The sequence below is a fragment of the Tachypleus tridentatus genome, chromosome 13 (assembly GCF_004210375.1).
Source record: "Tachypleus tridentatus isolate NWPU-2018 chromosome 13, ASM421037v1, whole genome shotgun sequence".
Taxonomy (NCBI): domain Eukaryota; kingdom Metazoa; phylum Arthropoda; class Merostomata; order Xiphosura; family Limulidae; genus Tachypleus; species Tachypleus tridentatus.
In genome coordinates this window covers 20,248,101-20,269,264 of record NC_134837.1, presented here as the reverse complement: position 1 = coordinate 20,269,264, position 21,164 = coordinate 20,248,101, and the positions used below count along the sequence as shown (strand labels likewise).

General features: G+C 30.4%; 2 protein-coding genes across 3 annotated transcripts in view; both read right to left on the bottom strand.

Moving 5' to 3' along the window:
- Positions 1-21,164, bottom strand: part of LOC143239052 (gamma-tubulin complex component 4-like) — a 403,661-nt gene that overhangs the window by 230,087 nt on the left and 152,410 nt on the right. The gene's annotated exons all lie outside the window — the stretch shown is intronic.
- LOC143239784 (structural maintenance of chromosomes protein 5-like) overlaps positions 1-21,164 on the bottom strand; it is a 33,614-nt gene that overhangs the window by 3,181 nt on the left and 9,269 nt on the right. Inside the window, exons 3-5 of the mRNA XM_076481293.1 lie at positions 14,369-14,465; positions 10,047-10,172; positions 5,053-5,265 (exon numbers count right to left, since the gene is read on the bottom strand). Of these exons, the coding sequence (XP_076337408.1) occupies positions 5,053-5,265; positions 10,047-10,172; positions 14,369-14,465 (436 nt within the window). The remainder of the gene's footprint in view (positions 1-5,052; positions 5,266-10,046; positions 10,173-14,368; positions 14,466-21,164) is intronic.

Here is a 21,164-nt window from a genome sequence, read left to right as displayed (position 1 = left end):
TGTAAAATTTGGTGGAACACATATGGTGTTGAGGCTAGTCCAAAGGGTAAACCCTGACCTACATGTATCAACTGAGTGAAAGGATATGGAGGCAGCTCATACAAAGTAGACTCAGGGAAAGCTGACAGAGCAAAAAAAAGCATTGTATAAAGTGAATCTAAATCCTCTTCAGAATGTCCAGGAATGCCTGCAAGTGTAGTTTCATATCTTCCAGAGAAATATTAACTAACCAAACATATGCTGCAAGCAACTCTAGATATCAGAGGTGATATGGGAGAGACAAATTTTCCTTCGAGTCAGACATATTAATCCATGTCACCTTGCCAAACACCAAAATAATTGTATTTCCCTACCACAAAAAATTATAATAGGCAATGCAAGGAACACAAAAAATATCTTCAAAAATGTACAACAGAGAAAACCATTAGTGAATGCTTTGTTGAGAAAAGCTGATGACATTATTACAAGCAGGTATATACAGTACCAAAACAGAGGGTGCACTGAACATATTAGAGAATGTCATGAGACAGATATCACCAAAAACAGCAAGAAGGGAAGAAAATACTGAAAAAAAGAGAGTAAAAATCAGATCAATGTCCAGAAGGACAAAGAAAAAAGCCTTAGCTGTAGTATGAGAAGAGTTATGAATGTTTTGGAAATACTTTATCTTGGTTTGGATTAATGGGTTAATTTTGTATACATGGAATAAAATATGTTTACTTGATACAGGTTAAAATAAACATTTACTTTGTTGATCTAGAATGAAATATAATTTGCTATCAGTTAATCTCAAGGAATTTGTGTACAAGTTAAGACAAACATATTTATTGAAGACATCTAAAATCAAATATCAATACCCAATGTGGATTCACATGAAAAGGTTTGTCCTTCCACATTATTTTATGTGATTGAAGCTCAATATACTCATTATGTACACCTAGAACATAAGATTATTTCCAGATGCGAGTTAATCTGAACACATTTGTTGAGTAAAACAATAATTACTTGATATGGGTTAGCTCTTTCAATATGGGCTCAGTTCAAAGAACTGAATTTATAACCTTTCTACACTTATTATAGTTTTCATGTTATAACTTTTAATACACTAAGTATATCTTCAAGAAATTTTGTAATTATCTTAAACATTACAAGATATTTGAAAGCAAAATGTCAGATTTTCCAATTAAGTTTTAAGATTTTATAAGTAATGTTTTTCTTATGCATTTTTTCTTTTCAAATGTTGAATATCCACATTCAAAAAGTAATTTTAAGATTAAAAATACCTTTATACATCAGAAAAGTTACAAAGTTCACATGCAAAATCTTTATAAATTTCAGGTAATTATCAAACTATTTTTAGAAAAAATATTTATATTTTATCTGTTATTTTCACTGTTGTATCTCTGTATTGATTTAATCAATTTTTCTGTCCTCACGACCACCATAAAAAATTAGGAAATAGATACAAATTATGTTTTTCATTGTTCGAGGATGACTGCAAATTATCACACAAAAACACAAATTTTTACTCTAAGTAGCTTAAATCTAACATTATACATATACCTTTCTGCTGTGCCTGATTAATATCACAAAAGTTGAAATGATGTGGTGCATATGCACTCATGCTACCACATCCAAGAATATAAAACTGGCCTTTAAAAAGTGGCCTGTCATACCTGTGATCTAGTGTACCAGTGTTTTGTAAACACAGTAAAATTTCAAAATTTCAGTTATAATACCTCATGTATGTATGTGCATAATTACTATTTACCAATAGTTCTTAGATTTCAGTTGTTTTTTATAAACATAGAACAGTAAACAAAATAGTACAGAAAACAATTATCTCTTCTTGTTACAGACCTTGCACTTGTTTCTTACTTGCCTGATTTTTTTTAAAGGTTTCAATCTATGCATCTTAAAATAACAAAAAATCATAAATTATTATATCAATACTACAGAATTCCACTGTCACTGATCAAGCTTAGTTACTGAGCTGTATTTTGGTCTAAAAATATATGATTTTTCAAGTTCTCTTATGTAACTTTACCACTTGGAATCTATCATGAAATTAAAGAGTTTCCCATGCAAATACTTCACAGAGGTTGATGAAACCACTAGTGGAACATTCTGAGCTTTCAATTGGCTATACACACATCCTTACGTTACATTCAATATACCACATGATACGCAAAACATGTAGAATTTTTTTTTAAATACTTACTTTTAAATTGAGAAATTAACTCATGTATAATTCTAAAATTTGATACCAAACTTACTGTCATACATTCATAAAATAGCAGTTCACTAAAATTTTGAATATTACTACACAAATGACAAATATGTGACATGGTCTTTCACACATGATCACAGGAAAACCTATGTTATCAGAGTTAAGCTGAATAGATTTGTTTTACAATGTCATAATGGTGGAATTATGAAAGAGAATAACTAATACTTTGATTTTATTGTCAACTACAGCTGTTACAAACAGAAAACATGATTATTTAGTGAAAGAAAAATAAAATCACATTACACCATAAGTAATATCAGGAAAACACTGATATAGATATTGTTTGTATAAATTACATTCTTTATAGATTAGTTTGCTCTTGTAATATTTCATTTACCAGTCACTTTAAAATAATTTGATGTTTTTAATCAAATCCGCCATAACTGATACATTTCATTAATAAAGACTTGGTAAATTTGACAGATATGACCTATTTGTACTCATTTCAAGACTTTATAGATTTATTACTACTAACTTCCAATATAGTTTGTATATCTTCATAAAATCTGATTAAAAATACTTTTCTTCATCTCAAAAATGTCAAGTTTTTGTATAATCAGTAAAACCTCCAAGTACATTTCAAATGTTTCTTTGCAGTAAAACAATATATTTTATCTGTTATTTTCTCTACCCTTTCTCTATGTGTGATTCTCATTCTGACCTCATAACCACAAAAAAAAAAAGAAACCAAAACAAATCTAAATTACCTTTTTTTTCTCTCTCTCTCTCTTAGAATTACTACAAATTTTAACATGTAACTACATTTGTTTATCATAATTTGCTTTAAGATTATAAAAGTATGCAACTATTTATAATTGTTTTTTTTTTTTCTTGCCCTTTAAACCATGAATAACCACTAATCTCACCACTGTAAGTGGTAAATCACTTGGGAAACATGGAGCTCATGTTATGCTATTGAACTACATTACCCACAAGCAACACGTGTGCATGCCTCATGAAACATTTTATTATATTATTATTTATTTTATTTAATATATTCTTAAGTAACCTAAAGAGAAATCTATTTAAATATTTTAGTTACTTTTATAATAATAAATAAAGAATAAACATTAAAAACCAGAAATACACTACTTACTCAAGCACAGACTAATAATATGGAAAAAGCAATTTCCCTATCTTTCAAAATTTTACTGGATTTCCACTTGTGCAACAAAACCATTATAAATTTATCCAAGCTAATCATTACCTTTCTCATGGGAAAGAAAGTTCAAACTAACATTGAATTCAACAGTTTTCCATCATATACAGTTATACATCATTTGACAGATGAAAAACCTTGGCTTTTACTAGTTATAGATAATACAGAATTAAACATATGAGAAAAATATTAACAAATCCAAAGATAAATTGTAACAGGTGAGTGTGACAAGAGGAGTCTGATCTTCTGTTTGGATAGCCCTGTAACAAATCAAACTGAAAGTTATAAGATTATGGTTTGTCTGAGGAATGACAATTTTATAGTGAGTAATTTGTGTTTAATTTCATACTTAATTGAGTGGTGGTGGATGAAATAGAAAAGAGCATATGCCAAGAGAAAATATATCACATGTCACACTAGGAAAAAAATCAAGATTTTTTTAAATAGTGCCTTATAAAACTAAGAACTTTAAACCTATACTATTAAAATATGTGTAATTAACTGAGATTTTATTCTATACTAGCTGGTATAACAAAAAAAATTTAGATTAATATAAAATTTTGAATGTAAAACACTAAAACACAGTAAAGAATACCCGTGAACATAAAGTTAATATTCTTTTATGCCAGCAAGCAAAAAGTGCTCAACAACTTGTATTGGCATTTTTTCATGGTAGATTAAATATTCTTGTACGAAAACAATTATTGATGATTCTTTCCTAAACAGGTATGAGGTTATTATTTCCTTAGTAAGTTTAGATTACAGTGAGTAGCTGTGGATCCAGTAAAATGAAATCCAGTTCTGAAATGTTTGAGAAAATGTAATGCACTTTCACATATAATATTTATAGTCTGTTTTCTTACATCATTCTTTAGGTCAAATACAAAAACACAAATGGAAACAAAAACAAACAACAACTAATGTGTGATTTACGTAAATACAAATTTCAGAGATAGAAATATAACTATATTCACTTAAGTAAAAGCTATGCCAAAGATTACATTTCCTCATTAATTTTTTTTTTATTTAATCCATGCACTATGCTCATTTTGATTGGTCATAACTATAAGACCATGAATGGACCAGACATTCCCGATAAAGAAAACCAACTAAAAAGGTGAAATTCTTCAAGAATGCAGAAATGTAATATTTCAATCCTTGTATGTATTATCACAATTATCCAAACACACTTTTAGTATTATATATGAATAAAAATTACTTTTAAATGTGTTGCACCTTGTCTACATCTTTCCAACATTATACTAATATTCACATTAGAAAAAAGTAATGCCAGCTGAAAAAAATATAATTTTTTATACCATAGTTAAAATGTAGTTTCAAGTAGATAGATAAAAAATTATAGTATTTTTGTGATATTTTCTCTTGTACAAACGAGACATGATCACATAAATATCCCATGCTTAAAGTAGTAAAACATCATCAAAAACAAAATAGCTTGCTATCTACCCACTCCAAACTGTTTGTTTTTTTATGAAATACAACTGAGTCAAAAGCATTTCCAAAAAAATTTTCTTACACTAGTAAAGAAGGTAATAACTATTCAAATGAACATTCCTGTTTATAATCAAGAAATAATACTTACTATCCAACATCTCTTCTTGTTCAAAATTTCAATTCGTTCTAAATGTCGCTGTCTTTCTTGAAAATACTTTACATCATCTTCAAGCCTACAAATTTTTTGTTTTTCATTTTCTAAATACTCTTTGGTATTTTTAAAAGACATTTCAACTGTTCGAATTTGTACTCGAAGTTCCTTTAGCTGGGAGTGATATTCAAACATTACTGGTGGACCCACCTGTATCATAATTTATAACAAACATTAAAATATACTGCAAAATTATGAGAAACAAAAACTTTCACAAAACATCGACATATAATATTACTCAACTTTTTTTGTGATCTCATTATTTTAGTAGAATTACTCAAAATATTTTTGTAAAAAATAAGCCATCATTGTAAATGTACATTTTTTAGTAGTTACAATTTTCCTAACCTGAAAATGTATTTAAGACATACACTTATCTCTTTGTACTATGGAGAACTATTACCCAGAACACACTACCGTGAAATTTCCTGCACATGCCACAAACTTTGAGCTAATTTCCAGCTATATGCATGTGTATGTGTATTGCACCAATCCACATCATAATCATCATGTTGCTTTATCTCTATCCCAACCAGAGGGTCACATGATCTCCATGTGTACATGATTATAGGTTTTTTTGAGAAGGCAAATAAAATCACTGTAAATAGGAAGGAAAGGTGGAACATGGTGCAGAGGTATCTATTTGGAATACACTTTCCAGGAAATATTAAAGTTTACTTCAGAAACATTACCCATTTCTCTGCAAAATTAAGAATTAAAATCTCACTCAAATTGGTAGAAGGGCTGGTGCTTAATAATAACAAGGTAAAACTGTTCCTCATCAGCATGAGAGAAGAGCCAGAAGCAAAGGCTAGAGGTAGAAAACCTGTTCAAAATAAGAAACAGGCAAGGTAGGCTCACACAAGGCAAAGAAAGAAAAGGGAAAGGAATATATGACTGGAGAAGAATCAGGCAGAAGAAAACTAGCCACTTAACACACAATAGTGGTAACATTATATCTAAAACATAACAGCTGCGAATATGTCACACCATGGCTCTATAAGATTGTGGTAATTTATTATGTTCACAGTAATTATAGTACCTCATCACACATTGAGATATGAGACAATTCACTCACCAAATGTTAGCTCTACTAAATGTGATAAGGGATAACTACTGAGCATCAGCTTCATGATTAACACTGTTATAATTGAAGAGATTGACTGAAAATGAATAAATGTACCTTGGTTATATTTCATGAAAGGAAAGGGGGTATTTGCAAACATTGTTTGAAATAGCATAAAGAAATTTGGTGGCAAAAGAAAATGAAGTCGCAACCATGTATATAGAAAACAATGTGCTGTGAAAAAAAAAAACAGTTAATTGAAACTACTAGAAACTCAATAAGCACAGGAAAAAATGTTTTAGCACAGGTAGTGGTAAGAATAGAATAAACCTCTGTTCACAGGAATCACTGAGCATGGAGAGACTGACTGACTATTACATCAAAATCCTCTTCTCTTCATAACACTATTAAGGTTATTTCTATCTAAATTATACTTATAACTCACATTAAAATAATCCACATGCATTACTCTTATATTTATTATAATTAACACCATCTGGCATTATCTAAATCCTCTTGTAAATCAGCAGCATCCTCTTCACAGCTAGCAACACCCAAGACATTAATATAATCTGTAAATTTAAGTAACTTGTTGACTACTTCATCTATATCATTGATATAAATCAAAAATAGCAAAAACCCTAAGACTGAGTTCTGAGGTAATTCACTTGACACATGAATGGAATTTTACTGAATCCATTTGTGACAACCTTATGCTTTCTTCCATCCATTCACTCTTTTTTCTATTTCGCTAACTTATCTCCCATACCTATAGATATTTATATTTTTATCTTTGTAAAACAATTTCAATCCCCTCAGTACTATGATGTATAAATTAAGCTACATTTATTCATGTTTATTATTAAATGTTCAAGTACTGTACATGAGGATGCATACACAATTTTTTCAATGACTGTTATTTTAATAATGCATGTATGGAAGAAAGGTGATAGTTAAAAGCTTTGGTAAATTGGAGATTTCAAAGTAGTTTTTAAAATATATCATCATCCACTTTCTCACAAATGCACTTAGGCAAGAAAAAACTTTTTTTCTCTTTTTCTTTGTTAATGATATGTTTTATTTCAGTGAAACAAGGTTGGATTTTTGCTTAGTGAAAAACAAAAAGTTATTTATTATACTGTCATCTTACTTTATTACTGAACAAGAGGATTTTTTTAAAATTTTACTGCATTCAATATTGAAGAATTCTTTCTTATTCTTGTAATATAACTTGTGTTCATAATTTAAGAACTTAAGTTGCATGTATGGATTTTGTATCATTGTGAAATTATTTTATTCTTGTATTTAATGTCTTCCATCTTGTTTAATTAAATAATTTTTTTTAGTTATTCATTTTCCATGCAGTAACAACATCAATAGTCTCATACTGTTACAATTACTGTGTTATAATTGCTTCATTTCTTTGTTCTCTATAATAGGGATTCTCAGCACCTCATTTAAGATGACTGGCACTTTATATGCTCAGATGGTCCTTTATAAGACTTACTTAATACATCTGACCAATACTGTGAGGGAATAAAGACCACTAAAAACTGACATGAATTTACCTGTTGAATTCAGATGACTTTCTTTAACCAGTTTCTACCAGGTGAACATCAACTGAACAATTATTTCATGAACATTGTATTTTAACCAGTTTCTACCAGGTGAACATCAACTGAACAATTATTTCATGAACATTGTGTTTTAACCAGTTTCTACCAGGTGAACATCAACTGAACAATTATTTCATGAACATTGTGTTTTAACCAGTTTCTACCAGGTGAACATCAACTGAACAATTATTTCATGAACATTGTGTTTTAGTCCTTTGAATATTAATCCCGAGATTTTTTTTTTAAATTTTGCATAAAGCTAAATGAGGGCTATCTGCATTAGCCATTCCTAATTTAGCAGTGTAAAAGTGTACTCTTGGAACACTCTTTTACCAATGAATAGTGTGATTCACCATCACATTATAAATTCTCCATGTCTAAAAGGACAAGCACATTTGGTGTGATGGCGATTCAAACCTGTGGCCTTCAGATTACGAGTCAAGTGCCATAACCACCTAAAACAGGGAAAAAGTTTGATGAAATGGAGATTCAATCCTGCACCCCTCAGACTAAGAATCAAGTGCCCTAACCACTGGGTAAGTAGAGAGCTGTAGAGCTAAACACATTCCTTCCATCTGCAAAAGTATGCAAACCATGTTTTCTGTTTATTTTTAATAATAGTGGTTTTATTCATTTACATTTGACCAGACTCATTATTTTACAATTAACCCCTTTCTGATTTCCCAAGATAATTCAGGTGCCTTACATGTTTAAAAAAAGTTTACCCATGTTAAAAACCATTTCTCGTATATTTTTAACTACCTGCCCAAATATATTCACAATTTATCATTTATTTTAACCTCTGTCACATTTATTCTGACTTATGGAAAAAAACATTCCTATTCTTTACTGTAATTTACTGAAATTATATACATCTTGTTAAAATACAGAAATGTAACATTTACTTATTAAGTACATTTTGTACAGAAATACAGTAAGAGATCATAAAAGATCATTAATATATAAGTTATAAAAAAGTGAAATATAAGCTCGACATGGAAAGAATTAAAATATCACACATAAATAACATACTATAGAACACTCTCCTTCCTTCTTGATCAAATATGCTGTTATTAGCAGATTTGTCCACCTAAAACTTAGAAATTCAGTTTCACCTGAAAATACCACAACTGTAAGAAGCAACAACTGAAAAACTCTTCACTGTTTCACACAGTATGCACAACTGCATGGTACAAACAGAGTTCCCTATAAGTTTCAATATACACACTGACTACCACCAATATAACTTAAAACCACAAATATCCATCCAAAAATTCAACTAAACTCAATGTGTCTCCCATGGGAAGCAAATTAGAGAATTCTCTGTACAAAAATATGATATGCCATTTAATAGATGAAAAATTTTAGCTTTCTAACTGTTATAACTAATATACTATTAAGTTAGAAAAGCAGCTAGCAACTTCTGAAGGAGAGGATATAACAGGTGAGGATGGCAAGAGGTATCCAATTTCCTAATTTATGGCTCTACAACCAAATAAAACTGAAGACTATAAAAGTTATGCTTTGCCCAAGTAGCATTATAATGAGAAATTTACATCAAATTCTGTACATCTCAGAAGGGTGATAAATAAAATAACAGAGAAAATCTAGAGAGCAAATGTCACAATTCTCACACTAGGGAAAATGAGAATTTTCCTTCAATACTGCCTTATGATATTATAAACTTAAAACATAGTTAATTTGCTTTATTAGCTATGTTTTGACACCAAGTTAATTCTTATTCCTTAATAATAAAGTAGTTTTTGTTTGGCTTGTTTTGAATTTTGCACAAAGCTACTCTAGGGCTATCTGCACTAGCTGTCCCCAATTTACCAGTGTAAGACTAAAAGCAACTAGTCATCACCACCCACTGTCAACTCTTGGGCTACTCTTTTACCAATTAACCATCACATTATAGCTCCCCACAGCTGAAAGGGTGAGAATGTTTTGTGTGACGGGATTCAAACCCTCAACCCTCAGGTTACAAGACGAGTGCCTTAACCACCTGGACATGGTAAGCCCAAGAAAATTTGTTAAATTTTACATACAGCACAGTAAAACATAGTGACCTGCACAGACAAGAATGTCCATACAGAAAGAGTTTACAGTAATCAAACAATGATAAGAGAAACAACTGCATTATTTTTCAATTATCTTATTTACATTAAATTACCACAAAAAAACAGTATTAAAAATATCCCTTGGAAACTACCTTTAATTTTAAATGCAGTAAAATGAAAAAAACTTACAGCTTTTTCTGTATTTTCTAACATTTCCTGTTTATTCATTCGAACAAAATCTGCAACCCTATCTTGAGGAAGAAATTGACACAGGTTACCAACTTGAATATTCAGCTCTGTCACGAGATTCTCTACCTAAAAATTTACACAAAACAATGCCTAAATATTTTTAACTAACTTACTGAAAGAAACTGTAGGCCTTATTTGCTAAATCTTTGACTGTAGGTAATAAATGTGAAGTCTAAAAGTCAATGAAGCTTTAAAGTGAATATAAGCAATTATGCTTGTTTTGTTTTAGGGCATAACCACAATGACCTATCTACAGTGTCCAAAATGGAGAATCAAACTTCAAATTTTAGCACTTCAAGTCTATAAGACTATCGCCATCCCACTGGGGAATGTATATTATTAGGATTATTAATATTATTATGATTCATAATATTAATAAAGTATACTGTTATTTAACAATCCCACAAAAAACAACAAAATAAAATATTAATACTGGTAAGATTATCAAAAATTCTTGACATTCTTTTAAAATTACTTTCACCAATCTGGAGAAATATGTATTTTAATATGCCTGAAAACATTCTGCTTTAACTGATTTCCAGAAAATAATACCTAACTTTAAAACATAAGTTTCATTCCACAATAAAGATATCCTAAACTAGATTGTTAGGAATTAAATCACACTATTATTCACATTACAAAATGTGACATGACTTAAAAAATAAAGACATAGAGGTGAAGCCACTAAAAGTGGTCATTTTTTGAGACAGGTGTGAAACTGCCCTTTCTAACAGAAAATAATCATATACTCACACTTTTAAGATGTGCCTTATATGTACAGGAATTTTAAAACAAAAGAACACTGATAACACTGCACAACAAAGTTTTTGCTTCTTGAATACTGTTGGGTGTTCCTTATAGATTTTTGACTGCTAATCATGAAAATCACATCCAAATTTGCCCATCACGTACCATTTCGTTAAAATCTTCATCAGGACATTGCTATAATGGAAAAACGAAATCAGGGCAAAACTGGAATCTGTCAATGCTTGCTGACTACTGTTGGACACTGCAATGTCATGCACTGGACATTGAATACAAACAATTGAGCAAAACACTTTTACTTATGTTGAACTTAATAGCATATTAAAAAACATAAACATAATTAAATACGTTATTGTTGGTAAACAGTTAACTGTCTATTTCTCAGGGTTCCTATGTGATGAAGCAAATCTGAAACTATATTTGTGCATACCCACCAGGTACCTGTCACAATCAGCAAACACTTCTCAGGAAGCAAAACTTTTCAAAACAATTGTTATACAGTGTTACCTTAAGGTACCAAGACCATCCAGAAAAGGATCAGCAACAAGTTGTATCCCAGCCGCTTAGCCATTTAAAATCATCATGCATTACACAAGTTGCTTTCTGAATTTATCCATTTAATGATCATATTATTCAAGCATTTAAAGAATGAAGTTATGTATTCATGTTATTTCATGAAATGATACAATGATAAAGTCACCAGATATAGTGTGTATGAATTTCTGTGTGACTGGTATATAAAAATTATTGTTGGGAAGTCACTGTCATCAAGCAGTGGATGGATTGTGGTAAAGAAGCAAGGAGAAGCAGTGTGCTTTGAAGATGACAGCCCTAGAACACGTGAGACTCCAAAATCGATTAAATATAACTTCAATAACATAACACATGCAAGAGCAATAAAATTAGCAAATCTAGTTTGGAAAAATCCAAAAATAGAAAAATTAAGAAAACATGTTACATCTAGAACATTTTAATGATCTATTGATATTCAGGACACATATATAACACTTCAGAAAGTAATCATGCATAGTTTAGTGATTCTTAAGAATATATACAGGATAATGAAATTCAACTTAATTTCAATTTCATAAACAGGAAAATCAAGAACATTAAAAATATTGATAAATGTTCTATTTACATTTGAAAAAGAAATTATTTACTTCCTTATATAACAACTTTTAAAACATCTGGGCTATTTAATCCATCAGCAAAAACTCATTGCTAACTGAGGCTTTATCACTCAAATGTTCATAAAGACTTCCCTTAAATTTACTGCATCCTTCACAACTGAAATCAACCCATTCCAAAATCCAACCAAAATTTCCATAGCTGAACATGACTCCTACCTTACCAAAATTTATATGTTTATCCCGTAATCCTACCATTCTCACCATTAATTAAGAAAATAGATTATGCATTGACACTATCCATTTACTTTATACTTTTCAATACTTTTATCATATCCCCTTCATATCTTTTGCAAAAACAAATAAAATCAGATATCTTAATGTATCCTCATATGAAAACATTTATACCCAAGGTATCATTGTAGCTGCCCTCCTTTGAACTCTTTTCCTACAGCTCAGTGTTGTTCAAACATAAGGAGCCCAAGATTAATCTGAGGTATACAGTGAAATTGTAACTTTTAGACTTGTATTTAATATTTCTGTAGATAAAATCTAACACCTTAGTTTTCATAACACTAGCACACCATACTACTTGGATGGCTTAAGAGATAAACAATTACACCAAGATCTTTTTCTTCCATAACATTATGTGAAAGTTATTCCCATCAATATTAAATTTTCAATTCAAATTATGATAACCACAGGTGTTACCTAGCACTTATTATAATTTAAACCCACCTGTAAGTTCAAGGACTTACAAAATAAAAATAGGAACAAATAACTCACATATCCAATCCTTAATCTACTTTCATTCTTTTAATTTACCAACTGTTTTCTTAAACTCGAATTAAGATGATCAGCTTATTTGATCTTGTTATTATCTAGCAACTGTTCAGAACGAAGAATATTTCTTAAATCTTCTTTGGTGAAAATTGAAAAATGTAGGATTTAATAACATTAAATCACAACCATCAGAAATGAGCTTTTCTTTTGCTCTCTCAAAGGTCTTTCTCCCATTGTAAAATTTTTATTATTTAAAAAGTTCTTACTGTTAACTGTTACATTTTCAGCCACCATTTCTTTCAACACCATTTTTTTTATTTCCTAATGTCCAATTTGGCTAACTCTATCTTCCATAATTCTTTAAATCTCCCATCACGATAGTTAAGTTAAAGATCTTCAATTATAATTATTTTATCCCATATACCACGTACTAACCTAATGACTTACTTGCACCCGTTTTTTTTTTTCCAATAAGGAATGTGTATCTCGATTATTTCAAATTTTATATTTTAAATTTCCTATATTTTAATTCAGTTGCCAAATTTATGTTTCATATTTGTTTTTAAATCTCTAAGCAAAACCTCATTCTTCTTTATCTCCCTTTGTGGTAAAACATCAAACCTAAATGTACAATGATCAACTGCATGCATATATTTCCCCATATCCATTTACTAAAACATTTTTACATTGGAATTGAACAACAATTATAAAACAGTACTACTTCTAGTATTGCTAAAATCTCTTTCCCTCATGATTTGACTCTAATATTTACTATATGCCTTAAATTAAAATTAAGACCTTGATAACAGATTAAATCTTGATTTAAATGAATAGCTTTTCATGAATTTCATCATTTTTATCTACTTGTTTATGGCAAATTCCAACTAAAGGCCTTCTTCCCCTATACCCAAATAGATTCTCCTTTCTAATATCTTTATAACCTCAATTTCAATGATATTATCCACTGTTTATAAGTAAAAGAATTCCTCTGCCTTTTGCAAGTACTCTAACCCTACATCTCAAAGAAATAGCTGTCATCAGAATTTTCTATATTTAACCAATTATACCATTATCTTATGAAGGAAACAAGAAATTCTGTATAAATTATTTATATTCATAGCTTTGTCAAAAGTTAATGTATTATATCAATCATCAATCTAAAACTTTTACTTATCTGAAAAAATCTCACAAAAGAAGAATATTTTGAATATTGAAATGCGATATTAAAAAATTAGTTAGAATTCCAAATCCACTAACATAAAATAAAAACAAAAGTAACACAGGGTAAAATGTTTTCATAAAAATACAAAATGCAACAGATTACAGTGATGATAAGCCAAAAATAATGTTGGAATATTTATGAAACAAAAATTAGATCAACAGATTTTTGGTTTCAAGGCAGAAATTAACAATATACATATACCACAATTAAATATATTACCAGCACATACACAACTATCAAGCAGCTACATACGAGAATGTCCAGAGAACAGTTCATGAAACTGAATGTATTACAAATTTTAATAATTATACAGATGTCAGAAAATAAAAACTATTTAACACATAAATACACCTACATATACTTACATCTTTCAAAGACACAGAAGCATCATTGATCTTCCAAGTAGAATTATTTTCTGTGATTTCTCTGGTTATTACCCAGTTTCTTCCATCAGGATTAAATCTGTATACACAAAAAAAACAACTAAAATAAAAGCTGTTAACTATCTATATGGGATCAATGGATTCCAACATCCTTGTAGCCATAAAATAACCATCAGTTTCCATACTATAATTTTTCATTTGTTACCTGTATCTTTAAGAAATCTGGCAAGCTTTCAGTAAATATTAAGTCTTTTGTACAAATCAGATTTTTCTAATTAAATTTTTTACTAGAGGTTTGTCCATGAATATATGGAGTTAGATTGTTGACAGCTCTGAGTGCAAAGTGATTTTCGTGTTCAGATTAAAACACTTTTGGCAATATGAATATTTTTCAAATTTCATTTGCATAATCTCTTAAATAAAGTGAAAACTTTTTTTAAAAATTAAACTGACTTCATATTTGGTTTGTTATTTTCTCAACCCTAACTACATATACAAACACACCATCAATTTGGTTGACCTTGTAACCACCATAAAATTATGAAATAACTCTTTTTTTTTTTAATTCTTTCCAGAATGACAGCAAATTGCAACAGAACACTACAACTTTTTATCATAAACAACTTAAGTCTTGTAACAATCTACATATGTTTACACCTAAGTTCACTGTTTTATTGCCCTTTTGAACCATGGTATTAAAAATCCTGCCACACAAGTAGTAAATCACTCTGAATGCTTAGGTCAAGTTACCTTAATGAATGATGTAATACAGAAGTTACTTGCAAGCATACCTTGTGAAGAACATTTTGATTATCTTATCTAACCTAATTTCTAAATCTTTACATTTTACTTATTTTATAACAATATATAAAAATATACATAAAAAAGAGGAATTCTAAGTACTTACATTTAATGTCCTGTTTTTGCTGTCAGTCTTTGATGAAATTGAAGCCTACTTTCCTATATTTTATGAAGTAATTTAAATAAACTAAAAAAATATTTATCTGTGAATATGTTGAGTATCTGTTTTGAATAGTCCATGGGTAAAGAGATTTTTTTATGTTAAGATTAAAAATGATTTTCTTACCTCAAAATCTAAGAGTTGATTTGTATATTCTCTAAAATCTCTAAAATACATTTCAAATGCGCATTTACTAAAATTTCTTATTTTATTGTATATTTTCTCTACTCTAAATCTATATTAAAAAATCTAAATTACCTCTTTTTTTTCTTTCTAGAATGATTTCATGTTAGGACAAACAATCGCAGTTTCATGTTACAAGTAGCTAATATTTTGCAACAGTATGCATCTACTGATAGTTAAATATATTCTTTCATTGACTTTGAACAATGTTTAGCTACTACTTCTGTCATTATTAGTTGTAAATTACTTAGGGAATGTGGAGCTCACATGACATTACTGGTAAAGTTACCCACAAGCTGCTTGCATGCATGCTTCACAAAACATTTTTATTATATTATTATTTACCTAATATAGTCTTAACTAATACACAGATTCATAGTTGTGCATTTTGATTGCTTCAAAAATCATAAAGAATAAACATGAAAAACATAAAATACTTATCCAATTCTTTTTTTTTCTTGCTATCAACTGTTGATGACTCTTATCCTTCTCTTTCTATATAGTAATACACTGAATAATTTTTATTCAATTAAGTAATGCACCAAAGAACATAGAAGAAGAACATGCAAAAAGTAGACAATTTTCCTAACTATTCAACAAAAACTGTTACAAAATTAGACATGTTACTTGTTATATTTCATGTGGGAATGAAACTTGTATTAACAGTGAAATTGGCAATTCTAAATTCAGAAAATGTTATATATAATATCCCCTTTGATAGATTAAAGCCTTTACTCCTTACTGTTTATACATAATATAGAATTAAACATAAGAGAACTATTAGCAAAATCCTTAAAGAGAGAATGTGCAAAATGGGTGTAACAAAAGAGGCCTTAGTTTCACTTTGAGAGCTCTGTCACCAAACAAAATTGAAGGCTATAAACATTATGGTTTGTCTAAGCAATGACAATTTTATAGTGAGTAATTAACATTTAATTTCATACTCATTGGAGGGGCAGGGAATAAAATAGAGAAAAAAAATGTGTCACATCTGTCACACGAGGGTAAATTAGGATTTTTGTTTAAGTATTGCTTTACAAAATTAAGAACTTAACACTTACATACTATTAAAATAGTGAATTATTAATTAAGATTTTATGCTATACTAATTGGTATAACAAAGAAAAAAGTAGAATATGATTTTGAATTTAAATCACTAAAACTGTCAGGATAAGATTAAGATTTGGCTACCCACTCATGTGTACAAAATAAGTTCAAAAATGTTATTGGAAATTCACTAAGAAATAGCAGAGAATGATGAGACCCACTGATAAGGCACATATAGCAAATTGCAGAAATAAGGATCAACAAACTTTGAGATCTTACAAGTGTTTGTTTGTTTGTTTTGAATTTCGCACAAAGCTACACAAGGGCTATCTGCACTAGCCATCCCTAATTTAGCAGTGTAAGACCAGAGGAAAGCAGCAAGTCATCACTGCCCACTACCAATTCTTGGTCTACTCTTTATCAATAAATCATAGGATTGACCATCAAATTAAAACACCCCACAGCTGAAAGAGCGGACATATTTGGTGTGACGTGGATTCAAACCTGCACCCTCAGATTACATGTTGAGTGCCTTAATCATCTGGCTATGTCAGGATACCTTACAAGTGTGGACCCCTTAACAGCATCAAAAGAGAACTGCAATGGGCTAATTATTTTTGTCAACTTGAAACTTCCTACCACACTTGTATACAAGTATACAGAAGAATCTAACTGAAAATATACAGATAATAAATGCCAAAACTACACACTACTAAGAAAACTTTTATATACAGATTTCCTTATAATTAACCATTTTGCTACAAGCATGGTATAATATACATTGGTTCATCTAAACATTTGCATACATTAAGCATTTGCACTATAATTTTTGATACAGTATGTGTATCTTTGGTCTGGCATGGCCTAGCACGTTAAGGCGTGCACTTCGTAATCTGAGGGTCGCGGGTTTGCGCCCGAGTCGCACCAAACATGCTCGCCCTCCCAGCCGTGGGGGCGTTATAATGTTACAGTCAATCCCACTTTTCATTGGTACAAGAGTAGCCCAAGAGTTGGCAGTGGGTGGTGATGACTAGCTGCCTTCCCTCTAGTCTTACACTACTAAATTAGGGACGGCTCGGTGCAGTGGGCTAACAACCTACTCACTTAAAATATCTGTTCCTGAAACCGCAAATGATTGCGGCCCTATGTTCCTTGACGGAATCGAGTGGTAGATGATGATGATGTGTATCTTCACAAAATTCAGCAGACCCTTAGTGAATATTACAAGTATTTTGTATAAAAAACATCATCATATTTTTAATGAAACATTTTTAACTAAAGATTTATTTGTGAAAGTAATTTTTTTCATAACTAATCTGAGTGCAAAATTATGTTATGATTAAAAACTACTATCCATCCCAAAACTCTCAAATATTAGTTTCATAATCTCTAAAACCTCCTAGATACATATCAAACATTTGTTTTCAATGAAACTTTATAATTTATGTTAGTTTCTATACTCTAACTATATTGGGTCTGTCACTTGACCAACCATGTAACCATTATAAAAAAAAATAGGAATAGCTACATGACATGAATATACAAATGTTTAGTCTGAGTAGCTATATATTTACATATGTATTTATTTTTTATTATATTGACCTTTCAGTCATACCAAGCTAATATAACTTGTTTTGATGCAGTGCATGTTCACTAATGCTATTTATCCAGTAATACAAAAATAACCTCAGTGTTACCTGTCTTAGCTGTGTTTTAGTGGACTAGTATTTTGTTATATGCAGTCACATTTCTATTATTATACATTACATGTATGTATGTAGATTATAACTATTTAGAAATAAATTACTGAACATATTTTTCTTAAAATATAGAACAATAAATCAAGAAGTAAAGCAAACAATTATTGCTTCTTGCTACGATCTCTGTGTTCGATTGCTGCTGGACATAGGTTGTTAAGCCTTTTAAAATTTCACACATGATAGATAAATTTTTTTTGAGGTTTGGTATATACAGTTTAATTATAAAAAAATTATAAATAACTACACTAATACCATAGAATTCCACTATATTGAGCTTAATTACTAAGACCCATTTAGATTTTAAAGAATATGAAACTTTGAACAGACTAACACAATTTATGTCATTGAAATCTTGGATTGAAAGAACATGGTAGCCTTTTCAAAGATTAAAATGTTTCAGAAAACCTCTCTGGGGACATTTTAAGCTGCTGATTGGTCATTCATATATCATATACTGTGGTAAGAGCATATAAAGGACGATTACAAAAAAATGGAAAGAGTTGAATGGGACTGCTGTGTTTTGTTAAAAAAATGAGGTTCTTATATTTTAGCTTGTCAATATTGGTAAATTGATTTTCTAATTTGTTTGAAGTTACAGACTCAGTATTTTGACATCATAAATATCTAATTTTAAATAGTGCTGCATTTAACATAAGTGACTCACTAAAATCTACATTCAGGTGTGTTCATTTAATATTTACTTTTAAAATAAGTTAAGAAATTAACTCACATAATATTAAAATTTGAATTATAATCTACAATTAGATTCCAAACTTACTGACAAATTCATAAAATAGTAGTTCAATAACAATTTGAATGCCAGTCAACAAATGAGATAACATGACCTCTGATCCATGACACACATAAATGTTTGGATACCTTACTCAGTTACACATTCAAATGGGCACATATTTAGACCATGGGCTGCACAGAGAAGTTTAGGGTATTGCAAAGATTCTCCTTCAGTAAAAAATGGTTAAGGCAAGCACACAACTTCTTCTATTCCTTCATCAGTGTAAATAAATCACTCTTTAGGTATATTCCCTATCTGATAGTTTCCACTCCTTTGTAATGAATTCCTACCCCTACGCTGTCCACTAGTAGAGAAAAGGAAGCAGGAGTGGGAAAAGAGATATAAGAATAAAAGCAGGAAATTGTTGGGAAAGATGAGAAACCCCAGACTCCAAAGTATCAGAGAGATCCCCAAGTACAGACTGGCACAAAAATTAAACCAAATGGAGATTTTATAAATAAGAAGTAGGAAAACACAAGCATAACAAGAGGACATTCCTGTAAAAAAACCAACAATGTAGGAGACATGTAAGCAGGAATAAGACAATAGATGATACGCACACCAATGTGGAAAAGTATAGAAGTATCTCCTTAGAATCCCCTGGGAAGAATGGTGGAGGTCTAACAGTCCAAATACAGAAAATCTGACCTAGGATAAGCAAAGCGAAGGAGTCAAATAAACATGGAGGATGAGATATGTCAGCACACAAACATAATTGTGCTAAAGATTTACCAGCATGGATTTGAATTCAAGAAAGGGAACACCAAATAATATGACAAATATGCAAAATGAGGGAGAGAGGGGAAATCAAAAGAAACAGGGAAAATGGACAAACATTGACCTGGGAAATTGTTTTCAAAAGTAAGACAAAGGATGAGGTAAATCCAAATGTGTATCATAACACTGCACTGCAATGGAAGGAGGTGGAAACAGGTTGTTCAAATCATCATCCAGACCTAATTCAACCAGAAACAGGATATCCAGCTTCATGAGAGTTTCCAATACACAACATACCATGGCCTAGACCTCCTCAGCATGAAGCATAAATGCTGAAGCCAGAGAAGTTGTAGGTGGATGAGCAGTGGCCAGACTTAAAAATGAAGTCATTGTAGTGTGAAAACAAAAACTGTCAAGACACAACAGTTAACTGAAAACTGAACTCTAAAACGAAAAGTGCAGAGCAAAATTAGAGCATAAGTGCACTCTGAAATGCCAAATGCAGAGTGATGGAAGTTTTTTCACAGTACAGAGGGAGTCAGCTGTGCTAGGAGGGTGTATAACACTCCTGTTTGTAGAGGGATGTTGTACGCTACACCTTGTGTAGGCAAATCAGGGTAAGGAGTACCAAGACTATTGGTGAACAAACACTGTGCATATAAGGAGCACCACAAGTTGAGAAAAATATTATGTGAGAGAAGATTAGATACTGTGTTAGAAAATACTATTTTTAACCCTGCACTAACTATAGTATTACCCAATTCCAAGTAACTCAGGTTCAATAATTAATCTTCTTTCAAATCTATTTTCTTGTACTTTTGTGATTTTATTGTGCATATCTTGTAATACTAGAGAGGTATTCTTCTTCTAAAAAGCAGTAAATTACAGTGAGATTGAATTAGCTGTTTTCCTTACAGAAAAAAAATATAAAAAACATATGATCTAATGTCATAATGCATTCCAATATTCAAGTTAGTATACTTTTAGAACTTTTATTTAAGAAGTTTTGTTACACTTAGCCAAGTAGTTCATATGTTCTGACATTTTAGTAACTTTTGTCAGAAACACATAGAATAGCAAATATATATATAAACCAAGGCTTTCTAGTACTCACTATCTACTTGAGCATTTCATGTTCTCCACTAAGTCTTGATGAGTCTCTTAATTTGAGTACCACAAAAGATTCACATAGATATCAAACATGCATCTAACAACACAAAAAATACATCAGGAACTAAAACACTACGTCCCAAAACTACTATAATTTATCCACCTTTCTACATAAGCTAAAAACAAGTTAAGAAAAATCAGTCACTA